Raw genomic sequence first — 12225 nt, forward strand, 5'->3', positions numbered from 1 at the left:
TCTATTGTCTTAGTTGTTTTCATTTACCTTCTAGTATTTATTTTTTATACTGTTCTCCTGGTTCTACTTATTTTATTCTTTATCAGTGCATATAAATCTCATCATTAATATCTTATAAAGAAGGGAGAGTAAGCATAGTTTTTCCCAATTGCCTTTTCTGGAAAAAGTAGTAATATCATGCTTTTGGGGGGGGGGGGAAGCACTGAGCATTGCTCTTCTTTGACGAACCTTGAGATGTAATTGCCTCCCTGCAAAATGTGTTACCTTCAGTATGGACCTCCTCTGTATATATTTCTTTCTATTTCAGCTTCCTTGCCTTTGCTTTCTTTTGGGCCAGCTCTCCTTCCTCATGTGCACCTATGATACTATAGTATGTCACAATCATTGAAAGAGAATGGTTGTTACAGAAATCTTCACAGGTATTTTGCTATTCTGATTGTTTGTTGTCTTTCAAGTTTCATCCCTAAATGTTGCTGTGATGATCTGCCTTAGTTGTGTTCCTTATCAACATCTTGTTAAAACAGAAACGTTTTATATTGCAGCACTGGTCATAATCCTCCATCAGTTTCCTTGTCTTATCTTACAAATGAGTTGATATTTGTCAGCATTTGGCAAAGATAGTTAATATTTGTCTCTGTTCAGGCAGTTAGAGGTCTTTTAGTTTCCTGAATGTGGTAACTGATTTCAAGAATTAGCCGTCCTGAGAAAATGGTAGCAATCTGTGGCTACCTTACTTTTCAGTGTAAATAGGTTGTTAAAATAGGCATCAATTAATTTGCCTTAATTATACATCTCTCATTTAAAAAAAATTAATACAGTTTAGATCTTGTTCTATAAGGTTGTTGACCTGACAGTATATTTGATATGTTGATTTATCAGTGAGAGAAACAAGGAATTTCTATGAGAAGAAAAAACTCATTATGTTATGGAAGATAATAATCAATTTTTTACTGAGGTGGGAGTCATTTTCAAATTACACAAATTCAAGGGATCTAGAGGAAGACTCTAATCAGGTTGGGTAGCCACTCCTGGGGGATTTATGAGAGGGCATGCACAAAAGTGAGGAGAAAACATGGTTGTGAGAATGGCATCCTAAGGAGGGAACATCCCCATTGATGAGATCGCAAATCCATCAAAAAACTAGGTTAATTTCCACAGCAAACTATTTGCACTAATTTGCTACTGTGGGTAATACCTATATTTGAAATCACTAGGAGGGCAAAAAAGCCTTTGTTTAATAATATTCAATACATATTAAGCAAAACATATTAATAAAAGAAAAAAAAATATTGGTTTCCCTGCCTCCACACAAAAGGTAGTTCTCACTGTCTTTTTGTGCTAGTATTGCCTTATTTTTGGCCCACTTCCTCAATTCTGTATTTAAACTTGAAAGCTAGAATGCCCTGGTAACAGTTCTTGGTTAGTAACCTCCTTAATATTCTGTAACTGGATAGTTTTGTGCTTTAAGTAGTTTTTTTTCCATTATTTGATTTGTCATCAATCTATTCTAAGTATATATCAACCACTATCATATCATCTCAAAGCATGCTTCTCTTTCTGTAGCAAATGGCATAGAGAATCCAGTCCCTATCCACATAATTGAAGGTGGATTTTAACCTACTTCCTTTTATCAAATAAGGTATTAGTTGTAAAGTACATAGCACACTGCCTGGCACACAGTAGGCTCTTAATAAATGCTTATTCCCTTTCTCTTCCCCTTTGTAGCTTTCAACTATAAAATCCTACTATGTTTAATTATTTGCAGATCCAGATTCCCATCTTAAATTGATATCATGCCAACATACACATATATGGATACATTAACAACAAAAATATTTCAAACTGTCCAGCAAATTAAATTATAAACCCATGTTTTAATTTATGAAATGATATGAAATGATCTTTTTGATGGGTTTATATGAAATGCTGTTTAATATAGTGATGAGCACATTTTGGCATTGAGGTGAAAAGACTTTAAGTTGATACCTTAAACACATAGTAAAGATAGATGAGAAGTATTGCAAGTGCTCCACAAGTTGTCCAACCAATTAATAGCAGAAGAATTATCAGAAATGATAATCTTGTTGTTATCAACCTGGGGTCTTTAGGGATTTCAGAAGGTCTAAAATAACAAGAATATAGCCTTTTAAAACTCTTTAAAAAGCAGCTAAGAACCAGGAGAACAATTTATACCATAACATCAATATTGTAACAATGAACTATTTTGAAAGTCTTAAGAATGCTGATCAGTGCAATGACCCACCATGATCTTAGATGAATTATGATTAAGGATGCTATCTATGTCCTGATAGAGAGGTGACAATCTAACTTGCAGAATTAGACACATTTATTTCTGGACGCATCCAAAAAAGAATTTTTTTTTTGCTTAACAATGATTATTTGCTATAAGAACTTTATATTTCTCCCTGCCCCTCCTGTAGTGGGAAGAAAGTAAGAGGGAGAAAAAATGTTTTATAACTGAAATAAAATTGTAGGCAGTTAGTATGGCCATATACAAGAAACAATGTAGTCCTACTGGTCTATGCCTTTTGGTGAAGGCAAATTAAAGAAAATACGATGTATCTACAACTATTCTGATGTTAATTGTTGAAATCTTAAAATTCAACTATTTTAAGATTTTAAGGCATTTCTAATTAATACAAGAGGTATTATCAGAGTTTTACATTACAAGCAGGTGTAGAAACCAAAGTTAAACATATTATCTATTTTATTTACACATATTATGGCTAAGAAAGACTAAAGTAGAGGATTTCTAAAATAAGGGAAGACAATTAGCAAGGACCTCGTAGTTTTATTTATATGCCTTTTGTAAAAAGTAATCATGTTAGTTTAAGTTAGACCTTAGACCCTAAGATCCCAAACTTTTTATAAGGAGTCATTTTTCATTTTCCTGAAACCTTGTAGGAAAACTGGAGACAATTATTTTTTAATGAACTCTATTATCAGGGAATGATACTGAAAGTATGATATCTAAATGTGGTAATGACAAAAGGATTCTACTGTGACATTTACTCTAGCCTAGCAAATGATGTCAGATTGGGGTGATAAGAGAAAATGACACCAGAAAATCATTTCAAAGTCCATAAGTAGATCTTCATTTACTAGTTGGGAACCACAATACTATGACTTGAAATGGCATGAGAACACAAAAATACTGTCCTAGGACTGGATCACCCACAGAGAGAAATGCAGGATAGTCAAATTCAAACATATTCAAACATTTTAATAAGCACTATTAAACAAATATAAATACCTTGAAATAAAGACTAGCTTTGATGATAAAAATGGAATCATTAATTTGTAAATTAACTATGGAAATTAATTAATGTCCAGGGAAATATTCAAACTAATCTTTAATGTTCTCTTTTAAAAATACAACTTTTAGGTTATGAAATGTCTTGGGTTTTTTTTACCTGTTGAAAGTTAGCCACAGTGAAGAAAGAAGCCTCACAGATAAAGATGAGAGTATGCCACCCCAGTATGCAATACTGGTTCCAAATAGAAAGAGAATCAATGATACAAGTGGAAAACACATACTTTGGGTATTCAGAAAAATGGCATCTAATTCTGGTAAGAAGAAATTATCCCAAATTTGCTTAAACCAGTTATATCTGTAGAGAAAAGAAAAGACAATTAAAATACTATACTTCTAGTCAGATAGGCATATATTTTTGTGTACATATATATGAACATATATATATATATAATTTAACTTTAGAATGACCCATGCATATTAAGTAATTATTTCTGAAACTACTGTCTTAATAGGTTTATAGAACTCAACCTTCATATTCATTTGGAGCAGTTCTATTTTTAAAATTAAAAGTTTAATAGTTCAAACTTAATCAAAGAACCAGTTTCTATCATTCTACATATACATTTTTGATGAAGGCAAAACAAAACTTGTGATGAATTACACAGGTGGGAATAAATTTTGATAACTGTTTAGGCAAGAGTTCTTCACCTCTTTGGTGTCCTACTCCTCTCTGGCAATCTAGTGAATATATTTTTAAAAGAATAAAATAATACGTAAAATTACAAAAGAAAAAATTCATAGATAAAACTATAAAAATTTTAAAAATTCATGTTAAAAGCCTCTTTTTAGGAGGTAGTGGTGTCTATTAATAACATTTATCAAAGAAAATATTTAAATGGGTATGTGACATCTATATTTTAATTTCATGAAGACAGATTAAAAAATGAAGTCAACTCTTTAAAGAAAATCTTTACTAGATACTACCACACCTGTTAGCTATCATCCTGCTTTTTAAAATCTCCTTTCTCCAACCAAAGTCCACAGAAAAAGTCATCTATACTTGATGTCCTTACCTCTCCTCTCATTTGCTTCTCAAATTATAATAAAATGAGAGTGCTACATATACTAAAAGCAAAAAATAAAATCATTTGTTTAGGTATTTAAATACATGCATTTTTAAAAATTGATTTATTTAATTTAGAATATTTTTTCCATAGTTGCATGAACATGTTCTCCCCCCCAGCGACGCCCATAGCCAACAAGCAATTCCATTGGGTTTTAAAAGTGTCATTGATCAAGACCTATTTCCATATTATTAGTATTTGCACTAGGGTGATCATTTAGAGTCCTCATCCCCAATCATATCCCCATTGAACCATGTGATCAAGCAGTTGTTCTTGTGAAATACATGCATTTTTAACATGAATGTTTCATTTCTTAAGAGAATTTAGTTCAACAAAATAACAAGTACATTTCAAGCACCTACTATATGCAATGCATTATTCTGGGTGTATAAATTATCCTAATGTAAGATTTAAAATCTTTTGGAGAAATTTTTAGGATAAGAAACTTGTTAGCTCCTCAAATCGAGAAAGTGAACTATTTCAAGAAGGTGCCATGAAGATGACTGCAGAAACCACACACTCCATCAAAAGATCCAGAATGAATTTTGGGATGTAGTGTATTGAACTGTGGGAGGTTGAATGCATTTATTTTGAATATAAACTCTTATGCCAAAGGGCATTGCCCCCAATTGGCTTTTTGTCAATGCACCTAGCTACAATTGGTTTTGCTCTCTTTCATTTCCTTTTATCCCTAAATTATTGTAATTTCCCCCTAAAAAGTGCAATATTGTATGCACCTCTAGTAAGAGATCTTTAGAGATATAAGCAGGTTATGTGTAATGATTCACTGGGGAGACTAGGCATACAAATGTGGGAGATTCCAATGTGCTCATCTCCCAATGGAATCACAGGGGGGGATCGTGTGGATAGAATTTGCTTCCCAGGACTCTCTTACCCAGCATTCCATTTGTGTGTTTAAAGGCAAATGTAAGGAGGATATAAGCCTCCCTCCCCCCCCTTTTTCTTCCAGAAAACTTGCCTACACTTAGGTCAGAAAAGAACATACTCTGGCACTGTCATAAAAGATATCCATTGCAGAGTCTAAATAGACCTCAACTGGGCTCTCATTGCAACAAGAAAATCTTTAATTCTCTATACCATTTACCACAGTGGCTTTTCCAAATCCCTCTCAAGTTTCCTTTGTAGGTTCTTGAGTACAACTCCATGACTGAGGACTTGATCTCATTGTTTATGGAGAAATGAGAGGCCATTTGCCACAAGTTCTTTCTCATCTCACACAATCCTTCCTCATCTCACAACCTCTTGTCATTGTCCTCTAATATTTCTTCTTTCACTCCATTCTGATAAAGAAATTAGTGCTTCCTTGCCAGGACTAATACTTCTATAAGGACTCATGATACTTTTCCTTCCTTCGTTGTTAGCACTGTCCCCATCTATTACCCCTTCTTATTTTTAATTTACATTCCTTCCCTCTATATTGGTTTCTCATTGGCTGCCTACAAACCTAAGTCTTCTCCATCTTTAAAGAAAACCTTTACTAGATACCACCACACCTGTTAGCTATCATCCTGCTTTTTAAAATCTCCTTTCCCAAACGAACGTCCACAGAAAAAGTCATCTATACTTAATATCCTTACTTCTCCTCTCATTTGCTTCTCAAATTCTCTGTAATCTAGCTTCCATCTTCATCATGCAACTGGACTTGCTCTTTCCAAAGTTCTGAATAATTTCCTAATTACCCAATCTATTGGTTTCTACCTTCTCAGAGAATCTGACAATAAAGAACCGTTTCCCTTTTAGATGATATCTCCCCTCTGAATTTACATTATTGTTTCCTGTCTTTCAATATAGCTGACAACTGTGTCAGTTTCAGTTGTCTTTCTCATTCATATCAGGCTCCCAAACTGTGGTTGATCTGTCTTGAGTCCACTTTTCCTTTTCTCTACATATTTTTTCAAATGAAGACCTCAGCTCTTATGGGTTCCACAGACATGCAAATAACTCCCAGATTTATATATCTTGCCTTGGTCTTTCTCTTGAGATCTACGTATATATCACCAACTAGCTATTGGGCAGCTCCTACTGGATGATCCACTGGCATCTCAAATTTAACAGGTCCAAAAAAATTAATAACCCCCCCAATCACCTCTGAATATTTCTGTCAAGGGTACTACCACCTTTGTAACCTTTATGTCATCTTCAACTCCTCTACCTCCCACATAACCAAATGGTAAATATTGTCATTTCTACCTCCATAGAATCTCTTTTTTTTATACTATTTGCTCTATTCCCATACCTACCATTCTAGTTAATGTCTGCATCACTGCTCATGTAAATGATTCCAACAGCATTACATTTCTGTATGTCTTTGCTTCAAGTCTCTCCTTAATCCAATCTAGCCTCTACAAAGTCAGTAAAAGTAACTGTCTTAAAGTACAGATTCAATTATTTCAATCCCATACTAAAACTCCCAATGGCTCCCTATTACCTCTAAGATTAAATAATAAAAATTTCTGCCTGAGACTCAAAGGGCTTCATAGCCTTCTTCCTCTTTCTTTAAATATTATTTCCTTTCATACACTTTATGGTACAGCTTCAATGGATTATTTGCTGTTCCTCACACATGATGCTTTACTTTGTCTTCCTCATATTGTACTGACTGTCCTTTCGAACTACAATGCATACTGCCTTCCTTGTATACTATACAATGTACCCTGACCTCTCTCCTCACTTCTGTCCTTTGGAATTTCTTGTTTCCTTCAAAACTCAGTCTATGTGTCTACTTAGATGAATTTCTGTTATCTCTGGTTGGTAGTGTCCTCACTCCTGGAACTAACTTCCACTTATTTTCTATATAGTCTGTATATATTTGTATGTGTATATATACATGTTGTCTTCCCTATGAGAATAAAAGCTTCTTTGTGACAGGGAATGTTTCATTCACTTTTGTGAATACCTGCAGTGCTAATTAGCACCACAAACCCTGGAATACTATGGAACCTCTTACATGAGATCCAAAATCACTCAAAAAAAGTTCACCCTAACTATATGCATAAGAAAATCAAGCAAGTGAAAAATGTCTATTATTCAGATCATAAAATAAAGTTGGAAGGGCAGCCAATAGAACTAGTCTATCAGTACAAACATTTAGTTTGACAAGACGATTAAGATGGACAGAAGATTAATATGAGGAGAGTGGGATGGACTACATGTGGGGAAAATGTAGTACTTTTAATGACTCACTACTTCGGGAAAAAAATGTTCATTTTTAAATATCAACAGTCTTTTTGGTGATACTTTATGGATAAAAATTGTGAAATAACCACAACCACAATTATTATAGCTAGACACTTTAAGGTTGTAAGTCTTCAATAAATTAAAATTGCAAGTCATCCAACTGGCAATGGAGAAGTATAGGTTTGAGTAGACTATAATATATTACCAATGAGGAGCAATATAGGAAAAGAGACATGAAAGATTTTTAGTGAAATGTTTGGTTAGAAAAGGAGGCAAACCAAATACACTGCAATACTGAGAGATAATAGATAAATAGCTGTTTGTTATAGTGGTAACCTCTCATTATGAAGAGACCTACTACCCTCACTCAGAGGGCTCCTTATGAAGGACATGTCTCATGGGCTCCTTATGAAGGACATGGATTAGAGTCATGAAAGATGAGATATGAATAAATTGGGATCTTTCCTGCTGAGAGGAAGGGGATGGAGCAACCATGTTGATAAGATTGCAGATCCACTGAAGTATTCAAGCATACATTTTAAACTTAACTTTTAAAAACCATGTCTAACATATGAAAACATCATCTAATTCTACTAGAGGATATTTTATTAGTGTTGTCAAGTCATTTCTCCCAAAAATATCTGTGAATTCAGAGGTGATCACACTTTTTATTTTTTCATTTCTCTCCCCATGGTGCTGCTCTCAGTGACTAAGAATCAAAGACATGATTTTTTTTTTGCATGAGCTATCCCAAAAACTTTTCTAATTGTCTTACACCATTACTCTCCCCAATGAAAATAGCCTCCTTGGTGATTCTCACTCATCTAAGCCACACCATTTCCAGATTCTGGGCATTTTCACTGACTGTCTCTCATGCATGGAATGTTCTCCATTTTCATCTTTGAGGCCTGCTCTCCCTGGCTTCCATTAAGTCTTAGTTAAAATTCTCCCTTCTTTAGGAAGCATGTGTATTGTCTCCTTCATTAGACTATAGGCTTCTTAAGAGCAGGGGATGCCTTTTGCCTTTCTTTATATTCCCAGAGCTAAGTTCACTGTGTAGCACATAACAAGGGCTTAATAGATGTTTACTTACTGGCTGACTAGAATGGGCTGCCTTTGGAAGTAAAGCCTTTGATCAAGTGGATGTTAGATGACCACTTATTGCATGGGCTATAGAAAGGATCTGACTTCTAAGGTTAATCCCTTTCTACTCTGAGATACTATGAGTCTATGAAAAGTAGCTACATTTTGATTGATCCTATATCCATGAAACTGTGAAGATTAAAATTAACTCTCCCCAATTATGAAGATTAAAATTGTAACCCCTGCCTATTTTTAGATTTAATTCCCAAAAGTGTAAATACCCCACTTAAAAGTTGAGTATGGAGATCTGCCCATTTTTATATCTAATCACCAAAAGTGTAAACATCCCACTTAATCATTAAGTGGGATGTCTGTGGCCCACGTGTGCAATAGTGGGTGACGAATCAGAATTAAACTAACTGCCAATGGGCAGTCCTCTGTGATTGGTAGATGTAAAATTAGGGGAAGACACAGGACATGATGCAAAAGAAGCATCTTTAAAAGGAGCTGTCACTTCCTGTGATAGAGAGTTCTTCATTCTTTGGAAGAGAAGACTGGAGACAATTCTTCATTTTTTGGAGTGTAGACTAGACATAAGACCCTGTTCCTGGTGAGGCTGTTCTAAAATCTCTTCCTTTGAACTGACACGTGGTAAGTGAAAAGCTGACTTAACTGCTGGATTTTCTGAGAAAACTAACCTCAGGAGAGACTTACCTCTTGAGGGAGACTTAGATATCTTACCTTATCCTCTCTCTGATTTTCTTACTTTACTCTTTCTACATTTTGTAAATTGTAAATAAATCTCTTTGGAATAAATTAAATTCCTGGTGACCACACTTTTAAATAATCCAGTCTAACACTTTTAAAATTAACCTTTTTCCTCCCTTACAAAACCATAGTCTATCTTTTCCGCAAATCCCATTATTTTATAATGGTATACTGGGATGAGCTCATGCTTTTAATTTCTCTACTTATTCTCATTTCCATTAATAAAAGTCTAGAGAACAATATTCATTAGGTCTAATCATTTCCCTGTTTCTGTTTGTAACAAATCATTTTCACTTTGAACAAGATGGCTTTAACCTCTAATATGGCTCCTTTTCTAAATTTCTTATCATATCTACTCCCTTAAATCTACATTTCCCTTTTATCATCCATTCTAAAAGTCTTTTATGAATTAGATATGGGAAACTATTCCTAGAGTTGCATCTTCCCTATTCAGATTCTCTTTCTTTACTCAGTTCTATCCTTCTCTGGCTTCTATAGTACATGCTGTTTAATTACAGTAATGCCAGGGCCCCTAGGCAAACCTAGCTGTGCATAGAAGCTCCCCAAACAGCCAAGTGACCCTCTGGTAGAAGAAATGTGCAAAGATATTGGAGATGACTACTAAGAGTAAGTGTAATGATTATCAGGTTAGACTGGGACCAACAGTCCTAAGATAAGGCCATATGCACTAGGGCACATCAGTAAACAGACAAATTAGACAATATTATATATCATTTTTAATCCATTTTACAAATTCAAATCATATTAATGTGAGAAAAATTGGCAGAATGATATCAATATAATTCTTGTATTTGCCCAGGATTAGGCTTCATAGCTTTTCTTCAGCAAAGGACTAATGAAATTTAGTTTCTAATATCCCAGATTTTGGGGGTAGTCAAGGTAGGATCAGAGAGGGGAAAGTGACTACCCTTTTCTAGGGTTTTGAACTTTATTTCTCCTTGATAATATTCTCATAATGGTGGGTGAAGAACAGTTGGGGAAAGGACCAATGGCTCAACCTCTTCCTTAGGTGTTTCTGGAATTAAGTAGGTTAGGAAAGAGACAAAGAAATGATGAGGGGGCTATCCCTGGTGATTGAGGGATTGGCCAAAATCTGGGATTCTATTCTGTATCAGGATCACAGAAAGAGAGCTATTTGACTCCAAATCCATTACTATACAATATCCAACATAAACTCAAGTTATCTCAGAAGAGATTTAGACTGATGTAAGCTGAGCTGAAAAATAGAAGATGATCCAAAAGGCATCAAGCAACCTCTGCTACTTTCTGCATAGGTGCAGCTAGGTGGTGCAGTGAATAAGAACCTTGGGCCTAAAGTCAGGGAAACTGAGTTCAAATTCTGCCTCAGACACTTACTAGCTGTGTGACCCTGGGCAAGTTAATTAACCTCTGTTTGCTTCAGTTTCCTCATCTGTCAAATGAGGATAATAATAGAACTTACCTCCAAGGTTATTGTGAGGATTAAATGAGATAATAATTGTAAAGTGTTTAGAAGAATGCCGAGCACATAGTAAGTACCATACAAGAGTTTGCTCTTCATCTTCTTATTACTAAATAAAGCTATACTAATCAACCAAAGAAACAAAGGTCTAAAATAGTCATTATAGTACTCTGTTAGCAAAGAACTGGAAACAAAAAAGAAACTACATCATCAACTGATGAATGGTACAGGCAAAACTGTGGTTGTATGAATATAATGGAATAGTATTGTGTGTCAAGAACTGAAAAATAAAAGGAACTCAAGAGTAACATCAGAGGAAAATAAAAGGAAGCAAAACTGCAATATTCAATAATCCAGACAATGTCAATACAAAGGTCATTAATAGGATGCATAAACAAGTAAGTAAAAAAACCAGGATGTTCTTGGAGAACAGATAATAAAATAGAAGCCTGTCCTTCAGGGAAAAACAGCAATGAGGAGGGAAGAATGTAGCCATGTCGGAATGGTCATTTTAGCAGGTATTTCTGCTGAACTTCTTTGTTAAAAGGGAAGGTTCAAATTAGAAGTGGAGATGGATAATTTCCAGAAATGTCTGTGACAAAAGACATTAATAAACCTCATTTTAAAAAACTGAGCTACAATAAACAGAATTTGTCTAGTTTCTTATTGCATAGTCTAAAAGACAATTATAAATATTGGCAGACATAATAAGAATCAAAGAAAAAGTCTGATATTTTAAGCTGATCATGAATTAGCAGAAATTATTTTTAGAAAATTTACAAAGAAAGGGAAATAACATAGGGAACTTCTAAGTACCAAATGGTGAACTGTTTAATTTATTAAGTAAAATTAAACTATGTGAAAAATGTAACTTACCCCAACATGAATTTCATAATAATTACGAAAGGATCAACTTTGTATGGTTTGGCTTCTCTATCCAACATAATAGTATAATCTAAACAATGGCCTGGGAGAAAATTTAGATAGAATTAATTTTAATTAAGTATGCATTATTTAAGAGAATTGGCACTAAACACACAGTTTTTAGTTTTAGAGAGTCTAAGTCTATAATTGCCAGACTAATATTGATAAGAAACTTTTTATAGATTACAGAGGCAGTTTGGTCCATTCAGTCTTCTGAATTAACAAAATAATGATAATAATAGTTGACATTTATTAGCACTTTATAATTTACAAAGCACATATTTGCTCCTAACAAAAAACTAATGAAAGAAATTTAAGTATAATTATTCCCAATTTTAAGATGCGTCAACCAAAGATCCTAGTCTAAATGATTTGACCATTGTCACTTA

The 12225-nt window shown here is 34.2% G+C and overlaps 1 protein-coding gene across 2 annotated transcripts in view; it reads right to left on the bottom strand.

Annotated features, from left to right (window-relative positions):
- PGAP1 (post-GPI attachment to proteins inositol deacylase 1) overlaps positions 1–12225 on the bottom strand; it is a 114665-nt gene that overhangs the window by 31270 nt on the left and 71170 nt on the right. For both annotated transcript variants that reach the window (XM_007494555.3, XM_016433755.2), the window contains exons 21-23: positions 11789–11879; positions 3435–3632; positions 1987–2122 (exon numbers count right to left, since the gene is read on the bottom strand). In XM_007494555.3, the coding sequence (XP_007494617.1) occupies positions 1987–2122; positions 3435–3632; positions 11789–11879 (425 nt within the window). The remainder of the gene's footprint in view (positions 1–1986; positions 2123–3434; positions 3633–11788; positions 11880–12225) is intronic.

This window comes from Monodelphis domestica, chromosome 4 (genome assembly GCF_027887165.1).
Source record: "Monodelphis domestica isolate mMonDom1 chromosome 4, mMonDom1.pri, whole genome shotgun sequence".
Lineage (NCBI taxonomy): Eukaryota > Metazoa > Chordata > Mammalia > Didelphimorphia > Didelphidae > Monodelphis > Monodelphis domestica.